Source organism: Emydura macquarii, unplaced genomic scaffold (genome assembly GCF_026122565.2).
Source record: "Emydura macquarii macquarii isolate MOO-44397 ecotype Brisbane River unplaced genomic scaffold, CSIRO-AGI_Emac_v2 contig_691, whole genome shotgun sequence".
In the NCBI taxonomy this organism is placed as follows: Eukaryota; Metazoa; Chordata; order Testudines; family Chelidae; genus Emydura; species Emydura macquarii.
Window position 1 is genome coordinate 2,450,091 of NW_027130828.1, and position 27,028 is coordinate 2,477,118.

A 27,028-nucleotide genomic window follows, 5' to 3' on the forward strand; every position below is an offset into this window, starting at 1 on the left:
GGGAAGTCAGGCCAGCCTGGGCGCTTTTGATTGCTTAGCTCTGAACGCTGGGGCTGGTTTGAACTAAAAACTGCAGGACGGGAGCCCATGTGACCCAAACTCCACCTCCCTAGTTTCAGACACTCTCAGCATTCCCAGCTCCATGGCTTAGATCAACCAAACGGGGGAGAAAAAAATGGGTGACTTTTGTCTTACTTCTTTCCCTCTGGTGAAGGTCCTCGCGTCCCGCCTCCTGCGTGAGCTCAGGCTGACCCAAGCAGATGCCTGCTGTTTTGTTTTTGCTGGGTTCCGGAATTGTTTTTGCACAAGGGGAGAAATAACGATCTGTAGATAGACCCAAACCAGCCCCAAAGCGCAGGCGGCCAGCAAGTACTGCCTCCAGCAAGCCGCCAGGGGAGAATTCTCGGGTTTGGAGCACAATGTTTCTCATAAGACAAATCAACAGTCATGTCTGTATTTACAGAAAGCGGGTGTGAAAACAGATCTGCTCTGTTTGAAAGGCAGAGTTTGCAAGGAACACGGGAACATCGTCTCCCCAGAATCAGAGGCTGATCTTCCAGCCATTTCCATGACAGCACTGGTGTTGTGCAATAAGGGCTCCCACTTTAAATAACAATTTAAACCAATGAATAACATAGGAGATGGCTCGTTTTCCTCCATTGCCCGCTGGTTCTGTACGGGTGATATTCGCCCTGGCCGGAGGTCCCGTGCACCGCCATGTGGAATGGTGTGGGGTTTACACTGGCACGCTACTCGGGCGAATGTCGCCCTAGCTCTGCAGTTCTGCTGCCGCTGTCCTCTAACGTGTTAGCCATGGGCCAGAAGTGGCTGCTGCTCCCTGCCCTCCTGGGCACCATGGACAGCCAGCGCCTGTGCGTGCAGCCACGCTGCCCTGTAGCTATAGATTGGGTGGCTGGAAGCTTGCCAGGGTGTCATGTGTTCCCCTCTCTCCATGGCCCCTTCCCTGTGATAATCCAGCCAGGGAGATGGACTAATTCCACGTCCCAGGCGACCGAGTTCTTACGGCTGTGGAGAGCCCGGCGAGGACACGGCGAGGACGGCACCGTTATGGGTTAGTCAGGCAGGGTGAATTCACCCCAGTGCAGAGGGCTGGGACAAGGCCTAGGCACCAGATAAGACCCTGCTTCAGCCGTCGAGGCCGTGCCTAGGGTCTGGTGCTGGCGCCTCTGCTGAGGGGTGACTCTGACCATTGAAGCCTTTTAAAGTGCACCTCCAGACCCCGGTGGGGTTGGCTAGTTGCCATCTCTAGGGCCAGGAGAATGAGGGAGGTTTCAAATGAGCAGCTCAGGCAGTCTCCAAAGCCAGGCCGTAGCTACGAGCCCTGGTGGGGTCTAGACCCCGCTCGATGCCTCGTGGTGGGATCCGCGTGCTCCTGGCCTCAGCCCGGCTTCCTTCCTGTGCTTGCAGGTGGACATGGCGACGATCGCAGCTCAAGCTGGATCCATCCTGAATAACCTGGTCCTGAGAGCACAAGAGCTGGTCCTACATCTGCATTCACTCCAGGTGGACAGACAAGAGTTTGTGTGTTTGAAGTTCCTGATCCTCTTCAGTCTCGGTAAGTCTCTGGTGGATGGGAGGGGCCCTACCCTGCGCTCCATGGGGCGGGAGTAACACAGACAGGGCCTGCTGCGTGCCTCAGAGGGGCATAGCTAGCGCTTGGAAGCCTGATTTCCAGTGACGCGAGCCCCCTCCGCTCCTATGGGCGTGTCCTGGTATTCGGGGCTGCTTTGGGGTGTGTTGCTCTGAGCTCTTCCATGGCTCCTGCTCACTTCTGAGTGTTCAGTGCAAAGATGTCCAAGTCCCGCTGGCTAACTGAGAGCAGCTCCCCCGTCTCACCACCGCGAGGGCTCCGATCTGCCAGGGTCTCTGCTGGGAGTTCCTGGCACAGCCGGTGCTAGTGCGTCCCAGGCAGAGAGCACTAGGCCTGGAGCCTGCCAGCGCCCGTGCAAAGTTGCACGGTGGCTGTTAACCGAGCACCACCGGGGCAGGGCATGAGCCACTCTGAGGTGCACACGTGCGAGGCAACCGGAGGCCCTGGGGATGGGCTCTGAAGGCATGGAGTGAATACACGAGCAAATGGGCGCAAGCCCCTGTCCTGGGGGGCCCTGCTGAGAGAGCTGGGCTGCGGGAGGGTTCGCGGCAAGGGAGGTTGCAGTGGTGCCGTCGCTGGGGTGCAGAGTGGCACGGGGGCTGCTGGCCATGCCGCTAGCTGTCACCGCACAAAGAGCTGCCGGCTTTCCCGCTGGGACAGGCCCCTGAGGGGAGACGTAGGGCAAAGGGGGCCACGGGGTCAACGGTTCTTCCTCAGTACTGCAGCCGGCCCTGCAGGGGATGGTCTTCTGGGGGCCCTGGAGACCAGAGGAAGCAGCACAGATGACGGGACGCAGCCGGTCCCTGCTCCCAGGTGTGCTAGATGGCTAAGAGGCTGCAGGGCGTAGCTTGGCTGTGGGCCTGTCCCCCTGCGTTCTCTGAGTCACCGAGCCCAGTTCAGCCCCTCTCTGGTCTTGTGGAAACTAAAGGGAAGCTCTCCCCAGACCTGGCCGGAGAGAGGCACCCGAATGGCTGTAAGCTGCCATTATCTGGGCAGCCGTGGGAGGGGAAGGTGGTGATTACGATGTAGAGTCTAAAGGGAGCGCCAGAGACAAACACGCTTAAAATAAACCTGCCCAGCTGGCAGCAGCCAAAGCGCTAGGAGTTAATTAGGCGAAACCCTTTGTCGAATAGCTGGTCATGTGATCACGAACAGGGGGACACAAACTCCTCACCTTCGCCCCTGTGTCTCTCTCTCTGGGGACGCAGCCCCTCTGCATGGGGCCCCGGGGCTGTCTGCAGCATTGCGGGGTCCGAGAGACTCCTCCTGCTTTGGCTTTTCCCAGGGGCTCGTCAGGCTCCTGGCTGAGGAGTGGCCACGCGCAGCCTGGGCTGAATAGCTGCTGGCTCCAGCGTCGCAGTGGCATAGGCGCTAGGCGCTGCGTACACGCGTAGAATAAAAAGCCGGGCGTTGCCCATAAGGGTTTCCAGTCTAAGTATGCAATGAAAGCCAGCAGGTGGATGCCCCAGTCAGGCGAAGGCAGGCACATGGTGCCCGTCAGCGGGTCGTGCTCTGTGTGAGAGCAGCAGTCACAGAGCACCAGCTGCTGAGCTGGTCTAGGCATCGCAGCAGAGGGAGTGTGAAGGGAGAGATTTCACTGCGCGGTGGCTTGGCAGCCTGAAGTTACGTACAGCTCGCCCGCCCCGGGGGATCTCATCGTGCAAACACACAGGCACGGGAGTAACTTGACTCATGCCAGCGTGCCCGTAGCTTTCAGTGGGGCTGGTCACAGGCAGTAATGTCTGCAGGTTTGGGTCCATGGACAGTAAAGCTGCTGAGTGGATTACACGGGGCCATGCTGCAGTTACACGGCGTTATTTTTAATGTGGCAGCTGATAAAATATATATTCCATGAGGTGAGGCCTTCAGAGAGTGCCTGGGTGAAAAATGGGCGCATGAGCCAATATCACGAGGCCGGTAGTGCCTGTCGAGGCTCGGCGCCCCATCACTGGAGGCACTATACAGCCAAGTAACACACAGCTTAACAGTCTAGGTGACAGGATAATACACTGACATCCCTCCACCTCCCAGGGCTCGCAGCTCAACAGGGAATTTTTTAAAGCAAAAATATTTTTATTTTCATCAGAGCATTTCCTGTAGCGTTCTTGTCTATCCCGGAGCCCCTGGACACAGTATGTCCCGGAGAGCGGCAAGAGGTGGGTGAGATCCCACCTTGGTCATCAGTCAGGGGCTGGTGCAGGATCATTCCCCACCCAGCATTAAAACCGGGTCTGTTTCGGTAACTAGCCCGTTGCACTGGGCAGTGAAACAAACCGGCTGATAGGGCTTTTGCAAAACACCCGTGTTGACAGAGCCTCGCAAAAGGCCTGGCCCTATCTAGCTGGATTTGCGTCAGAGGAATGCAGGGCAGGGAAGTGCAGATTTCTCAGGACATAGCCGCTGTCTCGGAGTCTGTGGTAAAAGTAACGCCGGCTGAATCACACATTTACTTCTCACCTAGACAAAATATCCGCAGCAGCCACTGGCTGGGAAAGCTGACCCGCCCGCTTGGCCCGACACGTTTCTGGGTGCCTTTACCAGCCCCTTTTGCGTGTACATCGGCCTCCCCCAGCCTCTCGAAAGCCCCGCCCCTCGCCGCAGTTACCATAGCAACACGCACCTCTCTGTGCCTGAGCCTGCTGCAGGTGCCCAGCAAAGAGGCTGCTATTGATCCTGGGATTTGCTTTGATGCAGGCGTCAAACCATCGCTTTGCTAGTGTCCTATCCCGAGGCAGCAGGAGCAGCTGAGCGCCCACATGGGCTGCCTTTTACCACTGGGATTTGCTCTGCGTGGGGGGGGGGGGGGAGTGTGTGTGTGTGTGTGTGTGTGTGTGTGTGTGTGTGTGTGTGTGTGTGTGTGTGTGTGTGTGTGCGCGCGCGCAGCAGCGTTTCTCTCTCACTCATCGTTTTAAAGTGAGGTTGGGGGCAGCGAAAGGGCTGCGTGGCCAGCTCTGGAAACTGATGGCCTCCGTTTACCCATAGAACAGCCTGGGCATCTGCAGGGCAAGCGTCCCCCAGTATGCCCACCCTGGCCTGAAGAGCCTTGATCCACACAGCCACATTTCATCTGCATTTGGAGACACTGGGCTTAATTTTGCCCTGTGCAACCCCCCAGGGGAGGGGTTTCCTGGATGTAACTGATGGCACAATTTGCCCCATAAGCTCTGGCAGGAGAAAAGTGACTTTAGGGATCAGGGCGTGGAGTGAACAGTTACATTAGCATGATACAAGTCGGACTAGTTTGGTCACCGCTCCTACAGTCTGGCCTGGGGGTTTAAGGACCCGAACAGTGGTTAGGGATTATTTTTTAATCTCATTTAACTGGGCTTCTCAGCAGACCGTCCCGATTCAGCCATGGCTGATTTATACTTGTTTCTGTATCGCCCAGCTCTGTGTGTCTGGGCCCTGCTTGTGAAATGCTGGTGATCAGACACGTATTCAGTCTCTGAGCGTGTGCTGGGGTCCGTGCACGGGGGGCGTCCCTGACTTCAGAGTGGCTCTGTGTGACCGAGGCCTGAGCCCATCTCCAGGCACGTGAGAGCACATTTGTAACCTTCCCCGGCAGTTGTTTCCTTTCTAAAAAGCTGTTTTAAAGAACAAGAAAATTAAATATGATAATCTGCTGTTTAAACAGTGATAAGCTGTGAGACAAACAGAGCCCAGATTGGAAAATAAAAGGGCTGATGGCTGGGGATGGCAGAGCCGATGTGAGTTCGGGGGAGACCCTAGCTCCTTCTCCCCTCCCCAGTGGGAGCAGCTGCTGTGTTGCAGTAGCCCAGGGGCCTGCTCACCACACCGATGGTACCCATCATAAAAATCCCATCGTAACATCTGCACACCTGGTGGGAGCTGAGCCGTGACTCGCAGGGCTGGCCGCTGTTACGGCAGAACACTGCAGTGTTCCCGTATTCGGACAGGCTGCTTTGCCAACCCAGCCCAGTTTGAGCAAATCAATGTCAGCATCCTCAGAGAGGAAGTTCCCAGACTGGTGCCAGTGCGCCTTGTTTAGGGCATTGGAGACACTGGAACATCAGTCTCAACCTGACGTATTCCTTTTCTGAACAGGCGTTTCTATTGCATTCCCATCCACTTTCCTGTAGATGACATGTCAGTGGCTGCTCCGAGGGTGATGAGCCCCAGCTTCAGGGTGGCTGTGTTTTAAAATCCTGTCTCCACTGCAGGTTTAGCTCAGGCAGTAAAATGCCTTCCCAGAAGTGAAATGAACATACCTGTTTTGCAGTGCATTGTGCTAAATGCATCACCTAATTCCTCTTTTTTCTTCCTCTGTGGTTTTCTGGGCAGGATGTGCAACAATCAGCTGTATTTTCCTATGTATCATTTTGCCCCAAATCCAACTTTTTCTCTCCATAATGCAAAGCTCACTTGGCGTGATAAGAAGATAAGAATGGCCATACGAGGTCAGACCAATGGTCCATCCAGCCCAGTATCCTGGCTGCCAACAGTGGTTAATGCCAGGTGCTTTGGCAGGAATGAATAGAACAGGGCAATTAGCAAGTGATCCATTCCCTGTCATCCAATCTTAGTGTCTAGCAGTCAGAGGTTTATGGACACCCAGAGCCTGGGGTTGCATCCCTGGCCATCCTGGCTAATAGCCATTGATGGACCTATCCTCCATGAACGTATCTAGTTCTTTTTTGAACCCAGTTATATAGTTTTGGCCTTCACAGCATCCTTTGGCAACGAGTTCCACAGGTTGGCTGTGTGTTGTGAGAAGAAGCACTTTCTTTTGTTTGTTTTAAGCCTGCTGCCTAGTAATTTCATTGGGTGACCCTCTAGGTCTTGTGTTATATGGAGGGATAATCAATACTTCCCTATTCACTTTCTCCACCCCATTCATGGTTTTACAGACCTCTAGCCTATCCCCCCTTAGCCGGCTCTTTTCCAAGATGAACAGTCCCACTCTCTTTAATTTCTCCTCATACAGAAGCTGTCCCATATCCCTCATAATTTTGCTGCCATGCTCTGTACCTTTTCCAATTCTAATCTCTCTCTTTGGCGATGGGGTGACCAGAACTGCACAGTGTTCAGGGTGTGGGCGCACCATGGATTTATATGGTGCCATTATGAGATTTTCTGTCTTCTTATCTCTCCCTTTCCTAACGATTCCCAACATTCTGTTAGCTTTTTTGACAGCCGCTGCACCTTGAGCAGATGTTTGCAGAGAACTATGCACGGTGACTCCAAGATCTTCCTTGAGTGGTAACAGCTAATTTAGACCCCAGCGTTTTGTGTGTGTAATTTGCCCTTCGCAGGCTCAGCTGTAGAGAAGGGGATTGCATATTATGTGTAGGCTGTAATTGCCTTTAACAAGAGAATTTCCACATTTACCACTCTGCCACAGCACAATCAAAGCCAACACCGCAGGCACAAGAGGCTGCCATTTGAGTTCTAAATAGATTTCTCTCCTGAGCAGGTAAAGAGGTTTAATTAAAATTTGGGCTTCTCAAACTAGCAATATTTATGAGGACAGCACAGGTTAGCTTTGTTCTACAGAAGGGCTTAATAGAGTCTTAATGGATTGACCTATCATTCGATTTCATGACTTACATTCATGAAGCAGCTACTCTTGGGGAGGGGAGTAAGAGAGGCTTTTATAGCCCACATTCCCTTAAGCGTTTGCAATTTATCAGCAGCTTCTCCCAAACAAAAGGCGCTGTGAATAGGAAGAACACTTGAGGGCATAGAAATAATCCCAGGCATATCTGTATGTGTGATGGGTTGCTTTGTCACAGGACAGAGTCTTTGCAACCGCTGCCGTGGCTCCAAATGAAGTGAGTCAATGTTATTTGGGCAGCATTCTTTATTCATTGCAGGAATGAAAGGATTATTCAAATATTCAATTAACCAGTGAATAGCGCCTTTCTGGGAACCAGGTGAGTTCATCAAGTAGAACTTGCTATTGTTGAGCCAACTCAGCGGATAGATTTGACATTTATCAATATAACTTCTTTTTTTTTTTTGAAATGACACAATAACCTTATGCAGATAAAGAGATTTCATAAGAAGAAACGTGCCACAGGAGTGAAAAGGGAATTCAGATGGGCTGAAGTGTGTGCTCTGCAGAACATAACATACCTTGTGGCTATGCTGCGCACTGCAAAACGAGAATCGCAGGACGTGGAGCGGGGAAGGGCCCATTAGCTCATCCCCTTGTCCAGCTCTGTGCCCGTTCAGGATTGTTCCCGGTGGCCTTTTGTCATCCGCAGTGAGCAATGGGGCTTCCGCCACGGCCCTGATAGGCCTCCATGTTGGAGGTTAACTGAAAAAGGTTGCAACTCTTTTCCGTTTAGGCCCCAGTTCAATAAAGCACTGAGACATCTGCTGACCTTTAAGCCTAATGGCACTTAAGCACGTGCGAGGCTGCTTGGATGAACTGGGGCCAAATTGCAGCTACATGCTGATCCCGGTTGCCCCTTGTTCCAGACCATGTCGAAGTATTTATTAGAATGAACACACTGTGACAGGGCTGTGAGCACCGTCGCCGTTGCGAGGTGAGCAGACTGTGCCACTGCTCTTTGGTAGGGTCCTTCGGCCACTTTTCCTTCCCCCTGTAACTGCTCACATCAAAACCAGCTGGAAACGTGTGTGCCCTAATAATGTGCCAGACTTGGTATCAAGTGCTTGCTACAGCCTGGATACATTGTGTCTGCTGCAATCCTTTCCCTCCCAGGGGGCCCAGTCCTGTGGACCCGCACTCAGACAGACATTTACACGCGTTGGCGAGACCTGATTCTCCATGACTTTCAGCAATAGTCTCCAGTGACTCAGGAAGTTCATTCTCTAGAAGCCTTGGGGTGCTTATCCGACTGGCCTGCTGAGCTGTGTATATTTAACTTTTCCTAGTACTCTGTGACCTGCCGCTTATCATCCCCTCTTATTGTCTATTCCAGACTTTGTTTTATTTTGCTTGTTGGAGACAGATTGCAGGAAGAAGTTCCATCGCTCGTCCATTGCAGAACCACAGCCTTGTTGATGGTGTTTCTCTCCCCACATACCAGGAGTCTTCCTTTGCCATCTCGGCTTCTCAGCTCTCGAATATATTTTGAAAAGTCTTTAATCCCTTTGGGTAGAACATTGACTCACTCTGCTTTTCTGCAGCTCTAAAGCCAAATTCAGTCTTGGTGTACAATCCTATTGCAGTCACTAGAATTGCCCCCAGGTGGAATTTGGACCCTAATCTTTCCCCTGTAAGTCACTGTGTATTCCTGCTCATTTCCTTTCCCTGGTCAATTTCCAGTACAGATTCCTTTGAATTACAGATGTCAATTGAGGCAGTCTCTTGTGAAGGCACTTTGTCCCCTCCAAGGGACCGGTTACATCTTTATTAGGCTAAGATGTAATAATGTCTATGATGGGTTGGACAAAACCTCTGGGCACAAACACTCCAACCTGCCATGGTCCAAAGCTGGACCCAGTTCTGACTCTTCACAATATTCTGTTTCGATGACTTTGCGCTGCAGGCTCTGATCTGAACTTGCACCTAAATGGGTTGGTTGGGTGAGGCCCATCTCTCCGCTGTCTACGTGCACACAGACATAACAGCTTTACTGTCAGACATCATGGAGATTGCTGCTGCAGCTCCATCTGGTCCATTCAATCCTGTTAAAGCATTTTGCCCTAAATGTTTCCAGTGAGATGTTTATAGCAAGATCCCATGGAAGTGGAGTCCAAGGTAGGATCACTGTGTATGTCTGTAGTAGCTGGATAACACGGACCTGTACAGTGCCGTTTTACCAGCGCCCTTGCAATCTGGTGGATGTGGATTTACACAGACTTGGAAGGTGAGATTAATTAGCCAAACAAAACTGGAACCCTCCACTCTCCCCTGTTTTCAAGTGCCATAATAGCGTCCTGCTGCCCAGGGGGAAGAGCTGTAGCCAAACTCCTTAAAGGGCAGAGCTGGACTGGCCAAAAAGCCTAAGATAGAGCGAAAAAGAGAGCGGAGCTGCCCGGCTAGATCAGCTCGTTGGAGCCAACCCCTCCCTTGGGCTCTGACTCTAACACAATGAAGTGCTGACATTGGATAACTCACTCTGATTTCTGTCGGAATTGCCACTTACTGCGGCTTGGGGGCCAGGCTCCTGGTCTTCTATCTCCCCTGATGGGTGGCACTTCCACCAGAACACGCCCCACTGGAGCACTGTGCGCAGCAAAGCCACGGAGGGAGAGGTTTCTCCTAGCACTGAGCAGGATAGCAGAATGGAAGGCAGGTGAGACTATGGCGGCTGGGCAATACCTGTGCGCAGCATGGCTTGATATGGAGAACAAGATTCCCGTCAGGCATTAGCCCCATTAGGGCTCAGCTCTGAGGAGAGAGAGAATAAAGCCAGCGTGTGTGTTTGTGTTTTCTTCTCTCACACACAGAGGCAAGTGCTTTTAAGCGATGTTTGGTCATGATCTTTTCCCAGGGCAGCATCATGGCCTTATTGATTTAAATCCCGCAGTCAGGATACCAGATTGCAAGGATACGCTTATCTGTGCTCGCTCCTGCGGCTAGCTGTGCCAGGAGCTGTCTCTCAGTAGCTAGGTGGTGGCTCTGCACTGGAGAGCTGGCTCCTTGCATTTCAGTAAGACCAGTTCTGGGCAACAACGGGATTACCGGAGAATTGTTTAGACAATTGCAAGACATAAAGGCTCAGGGTTACTATGTTTGCTGAGCTCTGTTGCCAGATTGAAAACACCAGGTTTATCAGGGAATTAAGCCCATCTTTTCATAGACGTTTCGAAATGGGAGGGATCCAAGGGCAAAGGGCCGATAAGATTTTCTTTGATTATGTGAGATGGGAATGGGCACAGTAGCCATTAAAAGCAGTCATCGGCTCTAGCATCTGCAAGCTTTCTGAACTGGCAGCTTTTTTGCTCCCTGAATTCTGGCTGCACCCTGAAGGCTCTGCAGTATTCGCCATGGTTCTGCTCATACAAACAAGGGATGACAAAGGTCCTGAAGGTCTTCTAGTTCCTCCATCTGCTCCTACTCTTGTTTATCAAAAGGGGCTGGTTTCCTGAGTAGGGTTTCCCCATCCCTTCCACAGTATAAGAACTATTTCGTTTTCTAGCTACGCAACCTCTCTCTCTCCCTCCCTCGCTCCCTGATTCAGTGAACTCCAAAACCCAGCCCAGCCTTGCTACTCCCTGCCCTCCACCCCAAAGTGCTCCCAGCTCACAAACACTGGCTGTCCCCAAAACCAGCGAGAGTGCTGTAGCACTTTAAAGACTAACACATTTAATTTCTGCAGGCATGAGCTTTTGTGGGCTGTAACCCACTTCATGGGATGTAAGGAATAGAAATCAGATACGGGGTGTATATATACATCTAAGGTTAAGGAACAACAATGGGGAAGTTATGTATAAACAAAGTCCATTCAGTTAGAGTAGTTGAGGCCTATTCACAACCACTGATTAGAAGGTGAGAATGTGTGAACAGTGGCAATAACTTCTTGTAATGAGATAACCATTCCAAGTCCCTGTTCAGACCCAGTCTGAATGTGTCAAGTTTGCAGATGAGTTCCAGCTCTGCAGTTTCTCGCTGAAGTCTGTTTTTGAAGTTTTTTTGTAGAAGTATGGCAACTTTCAAGTCAGCTACAGAGTGTCCTGGGAGATTGAAGTGTTCTCCTACTGGTTTATGGATGTTACCATTTTTTATGTCTGATTTGTGTCCATTTATTCGTTTGCGTAGTGACAGTCTGGTTTGGCCAATGTACATGGCAGAGGGGCATTGCTGGCACATGATGGCATATATTACATTAGTAGATGTGCAGGTGAATGAGCTCCTGATGATGTGGCTGATGTGGTTAGGACCAGTGATGGTGTCACTGGAATCGTTGTGTGGGCAGAGTTGGCAATGGGGTTTGTTGCAGGGTTAGGTTCCTGGATTGGTCCTCTTGTATGGTGTACGGTTGCTGGTGAGTATTTGCTTCTGGTTGGGGGGCTGTCTGTAAGCAAGGATGGGTCTGCCTCCCACAGCTTGAGTGAGTGAGGGATCATCTGCTAGGATAGGTTGTAGATCCTTAATGATGTTTTGGAGAGATTTTAGCTAGGGGCTGTAGGTGATGGCCAGTGGTTTTCTTTGTTGGGTCTGTCCTGTAGTAGGTGACTTCTGGGCACCTGTCCGGCTCTGTCAATTTGTTTCTTCACCTCCCCAGGTGGGTACTGTAGTTTTAAGAATGTTTTATGGAGATCCTGTAGGTGTTGGTCTCTGTCTGAGGGATCAGAGCAAATCCGGTTGTATCTTAGGGCTTGGCTGTAGACACTGGATCGTGTAATGTGTCCAGGGTGTAAGCTGGAGGCACGAAGATACGTATTACAGTCAGTTGGTTTTCGGTATAGGGTGGTATTAATGTGACCATCCTTTATTTGCATTGTAGTGTCCAGGAAGTGGATTTCTTGTGTGGACTCTCCTCAGTAGCCAAGCCAGCTCCTACTGCACTCAGGAGACAAGCTGGGCAAAGAACAGGAGAAAAAGCATAACACAATTTGTCACATTCTTTCTTAGAGAAAGCTCTTTGATGATCTGTTCCTGAGTGTGTGGACAACGTGCTTCACCACCTTACTAGGGGCTCTGGGATAGTCCACCAGAAACTCACCTCCATCCACACAGATACCTACTCCTGTGGGCCAGGCTGGTACCTGCAGGATTTGATGGGAATTAGGCAATGGAGCGAGGCTTTATTTCCCGCTTGCTGGGAGATCACTGTCTGGAATGCTCTGTCTCAAAAGTGCTAGTAGATTCAATCAGAGTCGAGCACTGTTTGGCCCACAGTGGTCTCTCTTTCTCTCTCTCTCGAGTACTCACACAAGTAAGACCTGGTGCACATGCTCAGGATTAAATTCACTGCTGAATGTGGGGGAGGGAGGATTTCCTCCCTGTGGCATACTGGATGGATTTAATCTTTTCAGCACATCCAGCAGGGATCAGCTGAGGAGGTGTCCCCCAGCCAGTGGCCTACCATTGCAGTGGTGGTGATGCAGGGGGAAGCAGAAGGGTGCAAATGTTGCTGTTCTTCAGGCTGGCCAGTCTCCTCCCACGTTTCTGTTGCCCCTTAATACTGCGCTTTTCCACACACAAAGAGCAGCCCCGCACTCGCAGAGTTCATCACTTCTGCCTTAGATTCAGGAAAACGACAAGAGTGAAGTCGGTGCAGGAGGGCGCAAGGTGGGAGGCGCGCGGACACCCGGGATGGCAGAACGGCTGCCTGGCACAGCAGTGCAGCGCTCTTAGAGCCCAGTGTCCAGGTGCCTTGCGGGGCCACGGCTCAACCTGCGCTGCTGTGAGCGTGACACCGGGCTGCGCTTCGGGCCACGTCACGAGCTGCTGCTTTTTGTTTTCCTGTCGCAGATGTGAAATATCTGGAGAATCACAGCCTGGCAAAGGACGCCCAGGAGAAAGCCAACACGGCCCTGCTGGAGTACACCGTCTGCCACTACCCTCACGCCGCGGACAAGTTCCGGCAGCTGCTGCTGCGGCTGGCTGAGATCCGCTCCCTCAGCATGCAGGCCGAGGAGTACCTCTACCACAAGCACCTGAGCGGGGAGGTGCCGTGCAACAACCTGCTCATCGAAATGCTGCACGCCAAGCGGACTTGAGTGTGGCTCAGCCCAACAAGGGACTCGCAACGGCGCTTCTCAGAGACGTTCCCTGCTGTGCACGCACGGGAGCGGCAGAAGGAAGCCGGGAGGGCTGGTCTAGCAGCCCTGCCTGTCCATTGCCGCCTTGCCCAGTGATTATATTTAACCAGTACTAGTGGGAAGTTTCAGATGATTTATTTTAATACACAGTAACGATGGTTTAACATGGTCTGCTCTGTGCGGCGTGCCCTGAGGGGTCTGGCCTGGCCTCCATTTGGCTTTCCTGTTCCACAGAGCAGCAGCTCCCACCCATCGATCTGACTTAACACCAATTCCGGGGTGGGGAGGATTAAACCTTAGAAGTGGCTTTGCTCTTATTTATGTTCCTTTTGACTCGTTTTTCCTCAGCAGCTCCCTCGGCCTCTGCCCACACACGGCTCAGGCCCCGACCGTCAAAGGTGGAAGAAAGAGGTAAAAAAGGACCTTTCTGGTTTTACCCTTCTGATAGGCCAGGGCTTCTCCAAACGATGCTCTGTGGTTCTCACCTCCTCCCTGGGGGTGAAACGCTTTGAGGAGCAAGCAATGGGGCGGGGGTGGGGGAGTGGGGGGAGAGTGCCTTGTGGAATAGTTTGCAGAATGGAGATGCTGGAGAGCCCTGGCATATACATCGAATGGGAGGAGGCATTGGGGAAAACGCACCATCGACATGTCCCTGGATCCAGCCATTAGAGACAGGGAAGAGAAATGATCGTATCACCTGCCTGCTCCTGCCCTGAGTCCCAGGGGATCTGGGTTTTGTGCCCCAGAGATCAGAAAAGCCAAGGGAGTCCCATCTTGGGTCGAGAGCTTGCTACAGGATCATCGTGTCACTGGAGCCAGCAATGGGCCTGCTGACCAGCGCCAGGGGCCTTAGCAGAGTTCTGGTGACCATGGCAGTGGCTGGGGAATCTCTCTGTCATCTTAGGTGGTTATTACAGCCCCACTGCCGAGTATCCAGCCTGTGTTTTGCAGCACCGCCGGCATGCCTGCAGGCTGCCCAGCTGAGTGTGCCCGTTGGCCGGGCTTGGCGTGGCTGGATGGACACCTGCAGTTACATGAACTGTGGATTGTTATAGGCACAAACTGGGAAAGGCCAAGCCAGACGTGTTACCAGTAGAGGGGCCGTTCCTGCCCCCTCTCCCCCACCCCCCACGAACGGCCCTGACTCCCTCTCCCAGGGGCAGGGGGGCAGGGCAGATGCAGACTCTGGCTGAGAGCTGCTGGGGCAGTGGAATGTACCAATCCGCATTCCATGCGGGGTGGCTGGGACAAATTCATCCCTGGTGTAAGTGCCCCAGGCTGGCACTGAGCTGCACGTGGCCAGTTGTGCTGTGCGGGGGTGGGAGGCAAAGGCGCCTTTTCTGAACAGCAGCTTCCTGCCCGGCTAAAACCTGGCTGTTTGTTCAAGTTCTGGGGGTGCAGAGCAGGGAGGCCAGCACAGCAGTGATGACGCTCGCTGCTAACGAGCATCCCGTGTCCGCGGGCGAGCGCAGGGCACGGCTGACATTCAAACCACGGCCGGGACCCTGGCGCACAGCAGTGCAGGTGAGAGCGGAGTCAGGCGGGAAGCTCTCGACTTATCTAGCTCTGGCCTCAGCTCCTGGCTCGGCCTCCGTCTCCTAGAAGGTTTTTCTCCTGCCCCTGGGCCGCTCTCCCGTGCGTTTGCAGGTTTCCGAGTGCAGCATCCCTTGATCTGCTGCATAAAGCCATCCATCCACCTGCAGCATGCAGGTGCTGTCTCAGCTCAGGTCCATGCCCCCTGGGTCGTAGGCCAGCGTTACTAGCCAGCAAGACTGCGTCTAATGCGAGCCTGTGCCTCGCTGACCGATCCTGTGTTTAACAGTGGCACCCTGGCTAATCCGGGCTCAGGCAGCACGGCCTGCGTCCCGCAGTGGCTGTGTCCCTGGAGAACACACCCAGCGCACCTTTCAGATGTGCCATGCTCCGTTCATGGCTGGTGCTGCTATGCCTGGGTCTGCTTGACATGCAGGGAACAAAGCCAGTCGGGCTGCAGGCAGCAGCTCAGAGAGTCACGCAAGGAGCACAGTCTCTTGAGCCCATGTCTCGGCCTTCTCCACATAAAGCCTGGGGCCTGCGAGGTGGCAGAATGACCAGGGCGGACACAACAGGAGATGGCCTAGGGGCATGATGGACGCATCTCGCCATCTGCCCTGGGAGGTCTCCAGAGAACGCCCCCCCCATGGGCTGGAGCTTGGGTGACCTTTGGCACCAAATACATTTGCCCTGCTGGGCACTTTCTTAGCCGAGTCAGTCCCTTTTGAGCATTTTCTCTGCTTAGTCTATTCAGGTTCTTACACTGTGCCCAGCTCCAGTAGCCTGGGTCCTTCCCGCTGCGCTGCTCCTGGGTCACATGGGGTGTGTTTTCTTCCACATTTTGATTTAGTGCCCCCCCCCCCTCCATTTTTTTTGGAAAATGAAATCAAAGCTAAGCACTTCACCCTGCTAGATGACTACAGGCCCCGGGGAGGGGAGGAAGGGGGTGCAAAGACCCCGGACCAGGGGTTCTGCAGCCGGGTAATAAAATGGCTGCAGCCCTTTTGCGCAGCATGTTGTTCACCCATTGCAGGACACAGTCTGCAGCGTGAACACGAGCCGGACAGGCTTTCTGGCTGCTCTCGGTTCCACTTTTTCTTCTGTGTGTGCAGCGGAATTAAAGGCCCTGGTGCACATGGGCCTTGAGTCCCTCACGTGCTGGCCATGTGCGTAAAGGCTCGACAGGAACTCCTGAGCTGGCTAATAGTGGTCCTACGCCATTTCCCATTTCCCTGCTTCCTCGGACCAGGCCTAACCAATGAGACGGGGAGTAATTGGACCCGCTCCATCACCTCCAGCACAGCCTGTGCCAGGCACCCCCATGTCCTGCTCCACCACTGGGAATCCTGCTGTAAGCAGCACCCGGTCCAGCTGCTAGGGTGTTACTTCAATCCCCTGGTGTTAGGAGCGTCTGTATTATTGCTGCAGCTTCGTAAGTGTCCGTCAATCACGCTCTCCCACCCAGGGCAGTGAGACCTGTGACGACACAAGACAGAGAGCCCTTTAACCCTCGCCGCCCCCTTAGCTAGCAGTGCAAGGTAACACCAGCAGGCGCTTTGGTCTTGTTTCTTCTTTCGTTTACTTCAGCGCAGCTGTCCTTTTCTATTCCCCAGCGCACCGTACCGTCCCCAGGAGCCAGCAAGGGCCTGTCTTAAGTCACATTGCCACAGGCTCTGTTCTGTAGCTCCCTGTCCATACAATTCATATGACTGGTCAATAACAAACAGGTGGGTTCTGAAATAGTTTCCAGTCTAGGTGCTTGGGTTCTGTTTTGCGTGGCCTGTCGTACCCAGAGAAATGTGGCTGCGCCTGACGGTTGGTGCTGTGAGGGCCTCGTGCGCTGCTGCTGTGTGGCTTTTCTGCAGAATGCTGTGACGCTAAGCAGCTCATTTTCTGGATGCGTATGAGATGCAGATGAGCATGTTTGTTTCTGCATTTCAACATGTTAATGCATTTGCCGCTCCACGTCTGTGGCGCAGTTTCATGTTGTATTTTGTGGAGTTAAAGAGCTGGGGCATATGGTTTGGGAGTTAAAAGATGTTTTCTTTTCCAAAAATAAGAAGTGTCCTTAAGTGTCTCTCGCCCCCTCCAGTCCATCCATGGCAGGAGGTTATTAACATTCTTGTCAGGATCAAACCACTGTAATAAATTTTGCAATTCACTGAAAACCTGTGTATCACACAAAAGCTGTGTATTATTTCAATGTGTCGCTCACTCCTGTTGGCTGGGTGCTGTTGCTCTCACAGCTCAGCTTTCCTGGATTTCAGCACCATTCACACTGTTACGTGCCTGGGATTCCACTCCACTGTCGCTTCGCTGGGCTCCTTAGGAAGAATGACTTAGCGAAAGGGGTTGAATTTCTTTCAAGGAGCCAGCCGGGTACCTGCCCTCAGTTTGCCTGAATCGGCAGCTATGGTGTGGGAGATGCACTTTAAAGCCAGTTGCTCTGTGGCAATGAAGGCCAGGCCTTGGTGACAATAGGCATTGCATATTGTAGCCCTCTTCATTGGCAGGCAGGACGGTGACACTTGTACGCATGTGGGGAGCATGGCTCATGATTTGATTAGATGTCACAGCTATTCACAAGCACTTACAGACATCTCACAGGCAAGGTGCAGTGTTGCTTAGCACTTACAAGCAGAGCAGCTGCCAAGGTCTATCCCCAGAGGTGGCTGCATCAGAACAGCAGGTAGCGCGATTCCTGCTTGGACGCGGTAATGTGCGGTGGGATGAAAGCTGCGTCGGGAGTGCACGCAGCCCCTGATGGTAGTGCACCATAGCAGAGCCAGACCGTTACTATTAGTGCTTTGGTGCTAGCATGGGGACCACAGCTGCCACTGAGCTGTTGACAGGACAAGCCCGCAGTGCCTGCACGCAGGCCTGGGATTGGCAGCGTACCAGCTGGATGAATTAGCGAATTATTCCTCCATTGGCCTGTGGCCCTACACACATGCTTAACTCACAGCTTTGCTGAGTGGGGCTGGGCTAACGCCCGTGCTTAGCATATCTTGCTGAATAAGGGCCTACAAAAGCCCGTGTAGTTAAGCCTCTGTACCATCGTCTGCTGGGAAGAATGAGGCCATTAGCTGCCACGTCCCTCTTGCTACCAGCCATACTTTGGCTAAACAACGCCCTATACTGCTTAGCTTAGCCCCAGCGTAGGGCACGGGTTGGGTTATTTTGACGGTTCTGAAAAGCCATGACCCCCATGGCTTGGTTGGCCTTGGAGACAGAATAGTAGCCCTGCTCCAGCCATGACACTATTGACATTTCAGCCAGTGAGTGCCTGGTCAGTGCTTCAGACTGTCCAACGGTAACTAAGGATCTTACTGAGCCTAGTCTAAATAGCGCCAGTGCCCAAGCGTTTTGCTGGGGTACCGCAAATCACAGGGGCACAACTGGCAAACCCGCTGCAGCGGCGGGATGGGAACAAGGTTGCACACCTATGTGGCCTTTGGCCATGCAACATGGGCTAGGTCCACGGAGTCATCCATGGCTTTTCCTTGGCGGTAACGCTCGAGTGGTCTGAATTCCTGACTAGCCTGTAGTTAAACTAGGCCATATTAAAATGCAGTAATGAGTCCTGAAGAAGTGACCCTGCCTGCGGCTACATAACAACAAGCCAGCGAGACAGGTGTCTTTAAAACCAGCATTTACTCTGCCCTAATACACAGCTCAACTGATACCGAGCACTTGTGTGTGTTACACCTAGGAACGGAGGAGATGAACTCCTCTGATGCAAAGACCAGAGAGCAGGCAAACACACCCTCTGGCACAGTGGAGTCCATAAAGACAGCAGACAGGAGGAGTAAAATTAGCTGGTTCAAAAATGAAAAAAACCCAGCGGCCATCTGCGCGCCTGCTCCCTAGGCAGAGCGCCCGCGCAGGGTGCCCTGCACGAGGGGCAGTGGGAACACTACAGCTTCCTAGGAGTCTTGCAGCCCCCCCTTTGCTGGGGGTAGTGGCAGACAGCCAAGTGATCCTTTGCAATGCAGCCCATTGCCTGGTCCCGCAGTGCACGCGCCTCGCCTTCCCTTTGCACTTCGCCCCCTGCAGTTCACGCTGTTGCTGCCCACTCACGGACACCATGGTGGCCAGGAGACAAGGCAGGTGCAGGTGCAGGTTTGTTGTGTTTCATCTACAGGGCCCTGGCTTCTAGCGTGGACGATCAGGAAAGGAACCTGCTAGTGTCCAACAGTCTACACCCTGCGTCAGCCAGAGGAGCGGGTGTCTTGCCGCACACAGTCACCTGCGGGCCATGAGCCTTTCTCACTAACACAGGGGAAGGCTGGGGGGGAGGGGCACTCAGTCCTTTGCACCCAAACACCTGGAGGTCATCATCTCGGGCTGGTGGGAGAGGTTTAGCCACCGCGGGCTGATCACACTGTCATGTAGCAATACCAGGAGGGTCGCAAGGCACGTAACGCAACAATGCGAGTGTCGTGATGTAGGAATGTGCTCAGGGAGCCCCCCTCCCCACCCACACCCACACCCACCCACATCTTCATCATGGCTGTTGGGATTAATCAGCCATGAGCCCAGCGTTGCCAGTGGAATCCTTCTCGAGATGGGCTAGACCAGCACCCCAACCTGTGTAATATACCAGTCAAGAACGCACTAATAATGCCCATTGGCTACAGAGGGACACTGGCACATGCTTTAGTGCATGCCTGAATCAGGGCCAAAGTCGTGTTCTGGAGAAACAGGTCTGCGCTGAGGGGCTGATGCCCCCAAGAAGTGTGGTCAATGATGTTACTGCAGCAGTGTTACGGGCAGACGGGCCCACGATGAGCCTTTGGTTTGACCTGCACGGCCCCAAGTGAGTCCTGCAGCAAGCCCCGCCCGGCTGGTTGAGCAGCAGCAGCAGTTCTAGAAAGCCAGCTCCTGTGAGACTGATGTACGACCATCGCAATGAAGGGGAGGAAACGTTTTATTGCGTGTAGCGCTCGAGAGGGGTTAGTGCATTGGGAGGGCTGCTTTGTGTACTGCCTTTTAGCGAGACGCGCTCAGGCCGTAGAGGGGTGCGTAGTAAAGCGAGTGCATTACCTTCCCCTCCAGCCCAGCCCGGAGGACAGAACTAATGGCACCTGACTTTCGAGGACAGGTTCTTGAGCTGGCTCGTGAGCCAGACACTACACTATTCTAGCTAGACACACCCAGTTCTGCCCAGATGTTACAGCCCCCAGCTGACAAAGTGACACTTCCCATTGCGTGTCTCCAGCCTCTCGAGCCCAGCATGGTATTTTTCATGGGACGCATCAGTTAAGCTTTTGCCACTATATGAAAATCATGAGAGCTTTCCCTGTTCTGGCAGGCAAGTGGCGGGGGGCAGGGAAAGCTGTCAGAGACATCAGCTGGCTGGGAAGTGCGGCCGGATCTAGATTTCCCTGTTCTTGCTCAATGCAGGGGGCTGGCCTTGATGACTTCTCACAGCTCCTTCTAGCCCTACAGGTCTATGATGAATCAGCAAGCATCCATCAAGTGAGCAAAGGGGGCTGAAATACCCCTCTCCTTTGGGGGAAATGACTCATTCTCCTCCACTGACTGTGGGGCTGGAGGACAACTTTTGTCGCTAGCCCCACCGGACCAGTGGGGTTCCAGTGACAGTCAGGGAAACTGCTTTATGGGGGGCGTTTTAGCTGAGCCTTCCAAAGCGTTTCCCTTGCTGTTTAATGGCAGAATGGTGCTATCTAACCAAGGCCCAGAGAGGAGAGGTGGCTGCCCATTGCAGTAGGGCTAACACCAGTGCAGGAGAAACTGGGAGCCTGTGAATTGCCGGTGAGGAGGAGTTCAGTAAAGCCCCCTGCCTGACAGGATGCCCAGGCCTGCTTTGTTCTCATCTGCACGTGCCGGAAGTAAAAAGCACAAGTTCAGCAGTTTTGCACTGGAGGCCATGGATCTCCAGCAGGAAATCAAGATGCTCATTGCGCCCGGCTTCCGCTGCCCTGCCTTCTGTTGGGGGGTCTGGGTCAGGGAGTCACCTGGAAACACTCCTCTCAGAAACCTAAATCAAAGGAGAGATTGCCTTAGTCAGCGAGTGGGAGCGGAGCGCCCAGGCATCTCACCCAGGGCTTGCCTGGCGTTCACCGCGGCCGCAGACAGGGCTTGGCAGCTCGCATGCAGGCTGCTGCAACAGCCTTTATCGGGTGATGAAACGTGGCACCGACAGCCCAAAGCTTCCAGACTGAGGAACCAGGGGACTCGGCTCACCATGTGCAGCCGGCTCCCTGGCTTGCTCCGTTGCTGCTGCCACCCCCCTTTACTCCCCAGCTAGACTCTATGGCTAAGGAGGAGTTTCTTACTAGCGGTCACTAAAGTAACTGTTTAGAGCAAACCCGTGGGAACTGCTGTTAGTTACTGGTTTGCACAAGAAAGGGGGAATCCAGTGCAGTTAGACGGCAGCAGATTTTCACTGCTGGAAGTGGAAGGGCCCATTTAAAAACATCCCTTGCAAATAACCTGGGGCGCTCGCTGCCAAGCGGGAATCACAGCACCTGTGAACGTGTGGAGCAGGATTCGCCGCAAGGGGCTTACACAGCTGGATGACTGAGAATAGCCACAATTCCCCTGGCTAGGATGAAGCTCTGTAACTGCTACAACCCTTCTGCCCTGGGGTGCAAAGCACCCTCTGAGTGCCTGTGGGTGGGAAGCAATGTCTCCTGTGGGAGGCTGGCTACGCCTTAGTTGGCCAGCATGGGGCTTCTTGCACTTTTGTCTAAAGCCACTGGTGCCAGGCACCGTGAGAGACAGGCACTGAGCTAGCTGGCCGCGGCAGTAGGTCTGCTGGATGTATTCGTCAGTAGGTATTTCCACTGGCTGTTTTCCTGACCAGCTAGGAAGCAGCCAAACATCCGTCAGCATTTGATACCTCAGATTAATAGATTAAATAGCCTTATTTTTTTAAAATCAGCATCATGTGATATTGTGATTTGTTAGTGTTGCTTAATATTGATCACAGAAGGACTGGGTCATGGAGACGAGAAGACACGTGTTGCTATGCGTGGCTTAGCAACATACACAATGTATTCAAAGGGAATAATGAAATTATCACGGGGAAACAATGAAGCCATCACTTGAGGAGCTGGAGGATGTGGAGCCCTCTTGGAGCTCTTGTTCGCCAAGACAAGAAAGACATTACTCATTGTGTGCACAAACCTGTGAACTGCCTGGCCTCCCCCCCCCCGGCACGGGGTGTAATGAATCGGTGCAGAATATTCAATATGATGTGCACCTTTGTACAGCCGGGCAGGCGCTCATTACTGGGAGAACATGCGGCCTCTCAAAGTGAACCGTGTCCTTAGCAGTGGAAGAGTTTGTTGGGAGGCGGCTTAATGGCGGGGTGGAAGTGTGGGGGAGGGAGGGGCAGGATGAGCGATTTCTAGGGGCACCCGAGACTTGTAGCTGCCAGCTGGTTCCCATGAGCAATTAAAAGAATTTTTAGCTCCTCGCAGGTTGCAATAATCTTGCTTTAAATGTGTTTGTAAAAGTTGGCCATAACGTTGCCATTTAATTGTATGAATCTTCACTGGTGATATAGCGTTGCTTAGAAACTATAGCTGCCACTAACTATAGCTGCCACTGCTATATCGCTAATGTCATTGATTGCCCCAGGTAGCGGGAGCAAAATCGGTGGCTACTAAAAGATCCTGGTTATGGGGCATGCGTGGCTTTGACTATGATCCCATATATAACCAGAAAGAAGGCAGTAACAGGGCAGGTGTCTGAGGGGAAGGCTTGTCTTGTGGTTAAAGTCCTGGCCCACTGCTTGGAAGTGCTAGCTACCGTGCCTGGATCTGGTACTGACTTCATGTGTGACCTGAGGCACAATTGTTTTGGGCCTCAGTTCCCACTCCACAAAAGAGGCTCATGGCACTTCCTTTTGCCCACACCTCGGCTGTCTTGTTGCTTTAGACTGTGAGCTCTCTGGGCAGGCCCTGTCTCTCACGCCGTGTCTCCGCCAGCCCCCAGAGGTGCTACCACCCTTGAACAATAATCATTATAACAGCTAGCTGGAAATTTCAAACACACCACCTACCAGCCCTTTTCATCATGCAGATACCCTGCACACACAACAGCAGCTGTTTGTCAAAGTCGGGGTTGAAACTTTATCGTTTTAAAATATGAAAACACCCACACTATTTTTTTTCCAAATAAATGCGTGAGCGAGACGAAAGTGACCGAAAATTCCTTTACGAGATTTCTTGTTTCAGCAATGGACAGACACAAACATTCAAATACAAATTTCAAAAATGAAAAAGTATTTCAAATTTGTGTGTGTGTTTTTTTTTTACCAGTGCTAATAATCGATTTCTAAAACCATGCGACTCCTCGTTTTCCATCGGTTTAATCTATGACAAACCCGAGAGCAGGCGCAGGAGCTGGCCGGTGTCTGGCATAATCTGTCTCCTGCGGTCCAGGGCAGGTTTGCTCCCTCTGGGACACGCACCAGTACCCGGCCGAGTCTAGTCTGATGCTATTGTTGGAGCTGGTGATGGCTTTATGCATACTGCCCAGGGAGTCTGACTCAGTCTAGACTCCCGAGTCACTTGGCCTAGAGTTGCTTCCCCTGACATCAGCCTGCCCCAGCAGTTTTGTGTAGCTGAACAGACGCGATGCACACAGATGTGCTGTCAGAGCCGCCACAGGGGCAGCCAGGCAGTGCAGAGCAAAGGCATCATTGTATGTATTGTGCGGTTAAAGACACTTCACTTTGTGCCCAGTGCTCCCCAGCAGGGCTGCTGCACTGACAGTCCACCTGTCATGCCTGCCTACTGGCCCAGGTGTATTTCCGGGGCTGGGGAGGAGGACGCGGGCTGGAAGGGGTCTCTGTCCTCATTCACACTCAGCCTCAGAGAACTGCACAGCTGAGCAGAGCAGGCACTTGCAGGATGCTGGACAACTGCTGTCGGCACAGAGTGAGCGAGCTCCGCACACATCGCACGGTGCACAGAACGTGCTGTGCTGTGGAGTGCAGGTGACAGCTGGGGGCGTGCACGTGTATCTGTGCATTTCTACCAGCATCTCCAACACACACTCCCACCACCACCCTCCTGTCAGTGTGTGTGTGTGTGTGTGTGTGTGTGTGGGGGGGGTGTTACTCACTCTGCACCCACGGGAGGCTTGGGCCATCAGAGCAGAGACCCTGCACCCGAGATCAGCTCCAGTCATTAGCAGGTTCCCCAGGCGTGGCCTTGGTGTCGCTGGGGCCCTTTTGTCAGGGGCTCCAGGGAAAGGATCACAGAGGGCCCCTGAAGCAGGTCAGTCAGTGCATAGACGAGGGGACAGAGGCCCAGAAAGGCTCCTGGAGTGCCCCAGAAACCACCGGCCAGCGGACAACAGCTGCTAATGCAAATTATACCCCAGCTCAACTTTTACAGCCATCACAGTGACTCTGACGCAACCACAGCCCGGAAAAGCTTCATCAAAATTAACAATGCAAAAAGAACATCCATCCGTCCGTCCCAAGCATTTATACAGTCCCAGGCTGATTAGTGTCTGCTGGATGTGCTTTACCCTGAATCTAGGATGAGGAGCTCTCAGAAGAACCAGGCAAAAGTGTTATGAAAAAATGAAAACTGAGCTAAGGTATCCCCAGATGGAGCTGCGTGAAGGGACTGTGCCTTTCATTAATATAGTCTCTGTCCAGTTCCCCTTTTAATCTTCTTCAGAGGAATAAAAACAGCACGCACAAAACAATCCCCACTAGACAATAGCGACCTGGAAGAACTGTCCTCAGGATGTTTCAGACCTGAACCTTGTTTGACTGGGAGATAGAAAGGGGACACATTATCTCAGGACACAAAGCACAGTGTGCAGAGGCTTTTGTGCCTGATGAATATTTGAACCAGAAAGGAAATATTTATTTTACTCTGATACGTTTTGTCTCCTTCAATGACAGAGGCGGCACAAAGCCCTCCTTTTGTCTAAGTGCTGGCTTCACCAGCCCTCACACGCGCTCGAACAGGCAGAGGTGTGTGTGAGCGGGGCTGCTAATGCCACAGGTGCTAAAAATTCTCTCACACTGGCCCAGACGTCCTGTTCTGTCCAGAAACGGCAAGCCCAGCCAGGCAAGGCAAGGATCCGTCTCGGCTAAAGCTCCGGTAAGAAATATTCACAGATGGGACGCCCTGGCCCAGCTCTATTGATTGCAATTGAACTGTAAGGAGCTGGGCTTCTGCTGTCACTGGTGGAGAAACGTCAGTGCTCCCTTTGTGCAGCGGTGTTCTCTGATTCCGTGTAAGCCTGGAGCATTGCTTATGGGTTTGGCATGGCCTGGGGCTAGGGGCCAGGCTTCCAGCCCCGGCTCTGGCACTAACCGATTGTATCATCTTGGGCAAGTCACTTGACTAGTGACAGTGATGAACCCTGGGAACAGTTTACCAAGGGTCACGGTAGAGTCTCTGTCACTGACCATTTGTAAATCAAGACTGGAGGTTTGTCTAAATGCTCTGCTCTAGGAATGATCGGGGGGGGGCGGGGGTGTTGTTTCTGGCCTGAATCATACAGCAGGTCAGACCAGACGAGATGATCCCTATGGTCCCTTCTGGCCCTGGGATCTGTGGAACGTCTCAGTCCGTTTGCCCATCTGTAACACAGGGGTAACCGCCTGACTGACCTCCCCAGGGGCCAGGGGCTTAATTCCCCCAGGTGTGTAAAGCGCTTTACGATTCTTTTCATGGAAGGCGGCTCCAGGCATTACAGCCAGGCAAAGCATTATTAATCAGCCCTCGATAGCGATGGGAGATAAAGCTGGTGTGCTCGTGCTGCTCCGGTTCTGTGCCAGCCAACCCAGGGCAGTTACAATCAGGAGGGCACGTTCAGGCTTCTGCTACAGAGCATCAATTCTTTATGCCAGCCAGATCCAGCCGGGGTCCCTGAACTGAGCCTAGCCAGCCACCCTGCTCTCTCTCTCCCCGTTTATCACAGCACTGGGGGGATTCCTTAAGACAATGGAAGAATTCAGTCCAAGTCTCTTGCCTTATTTCTGACAAGGCAGAGTCGGCTGCCTGGGAACGGATGAGGGCCAGCTTTTGGGCACAGTAGTGGGGATTTCTAAGCATGGCATCTGCCTTCAACAGGTGTTGAGCAAACTGCTCCCCCAGACCTGGCAGAAACCTCGCCTCCTCGGCACGGTGACCTTGAGCAGATTCCTTTGGTCGTACTCAGGAAACTCCTGCAAATCTGCAGTGAGGGATGGGCTGACCTGGTCAGGGGACATTGGGACAAACCATTCAAATGACAGGAGCAGAGCTCTGCTCCCAGGTGAAATCCCTCCCTTGGCAGCGGGCAGGGAGCACCAGCCTCTGTCTGTCTATTGATGCTGCTTACATTGTCCCCACCTTGCTGTTATCTGAGCACCACCACCTTTACCGTATTTATCCTCTCAGCATGCCTGTGGGGTAGGGCAGTGCTATTATACACATGGGGAAACTGAGGCAGAGAGTGACTAAGACCAAGGTCAGCAAGAGTGTCTGTGGCAGCGTATGGAATGGGACCCAGCTTAGCACCCCACGGACTAGCCCATTCTTCCTTCTGTGCTCCCAAGCGCGAGGTGGCAAAGTTAGGGGGAAGTTGAGTTTCTAGTTCCGCCAATTTCTAGTCTAGCCTTGGTCTTTCCTTCTCGTGCAGTGTTTCCATTCTGCAGGGGCCAAAACGTGCCCCCACCAGGCAGGGCATTGCTGAAGTGAATAATGACATTAAGCAATTGCATTTATGTTTGCAAATTTGCCCCTTTCCAGCCCACAGCCTCCCTGGCTCCCGTCAGGAGCAGCGTTTTCGTTCCCAGTCACCAAGCTTCAGTCCCAGCCATTGTGCATTGGTTTGTTTTGCAGTGGCAGCTGCTTAAGTCTCTGCAAGGAGCTACTGCTGCTGAAATCTGCCTGTGCCCACCCTTTACCAACCAAGTGACTGAGGAGCCCCCAGCCCATGGCACTGACACACAGCAGCGTGCCTGGGCTCGCTACCCGACAGGAAAGCCAGATGGCACTGTGCTTGGACAGGCCGGAGTTTTCACTGGCTGGATGTGCAGCACCGGGCTCTTTTATATCTGGCCAGTAGAGGTACAATGGATCTGGCCCATCAAGCTGCTCTAAACATCTCTCGGTGGTGGCGCTTCTCCCAGCGGCGGTGGCACCAGGAGTCAGTGAGTGGCAAAGAGCAGCCTGGGGAGGCGTAGAGGAGACAGCAAGAAAGGTCTGGGTACCCGGGGTGGAGCCCAAAGGGTCTCAACGTATGGGG

At 53.0% G+C, this 27,028-nt stretch overlaps 1 protein-coding gene across 1 annotated transcript in view; it reads left to right on the plus strand.

The window, feature by feature from the left end:
• Window positions 1-13,711, plus strand: part of NR5A1 (nuclear receptor subfamily 5 group A member 1) — a 53,435-nt gene extending 39,724 nt beyond the window's left edge. The window contains exons 6-7 of the mRNA XM_067541708.1: window positions 1,429-1,576; window positions 12,969-13,711. Of these exons, the coding sequence (XP_067397809.1) occupies window positions 1,429-1,576; window positions 12,969-13,216 (396 nt within the window). The 3' untranslated portion in view covers window positions 13,217-13,711. The remainder of the gene's footprint in view (window positions 1-1,428; window positions 1,577-12,968) is intronic.
• The last annotated feature ends 13,317 nt before the right edge of the window (window positions 13,712-27,028 follow it).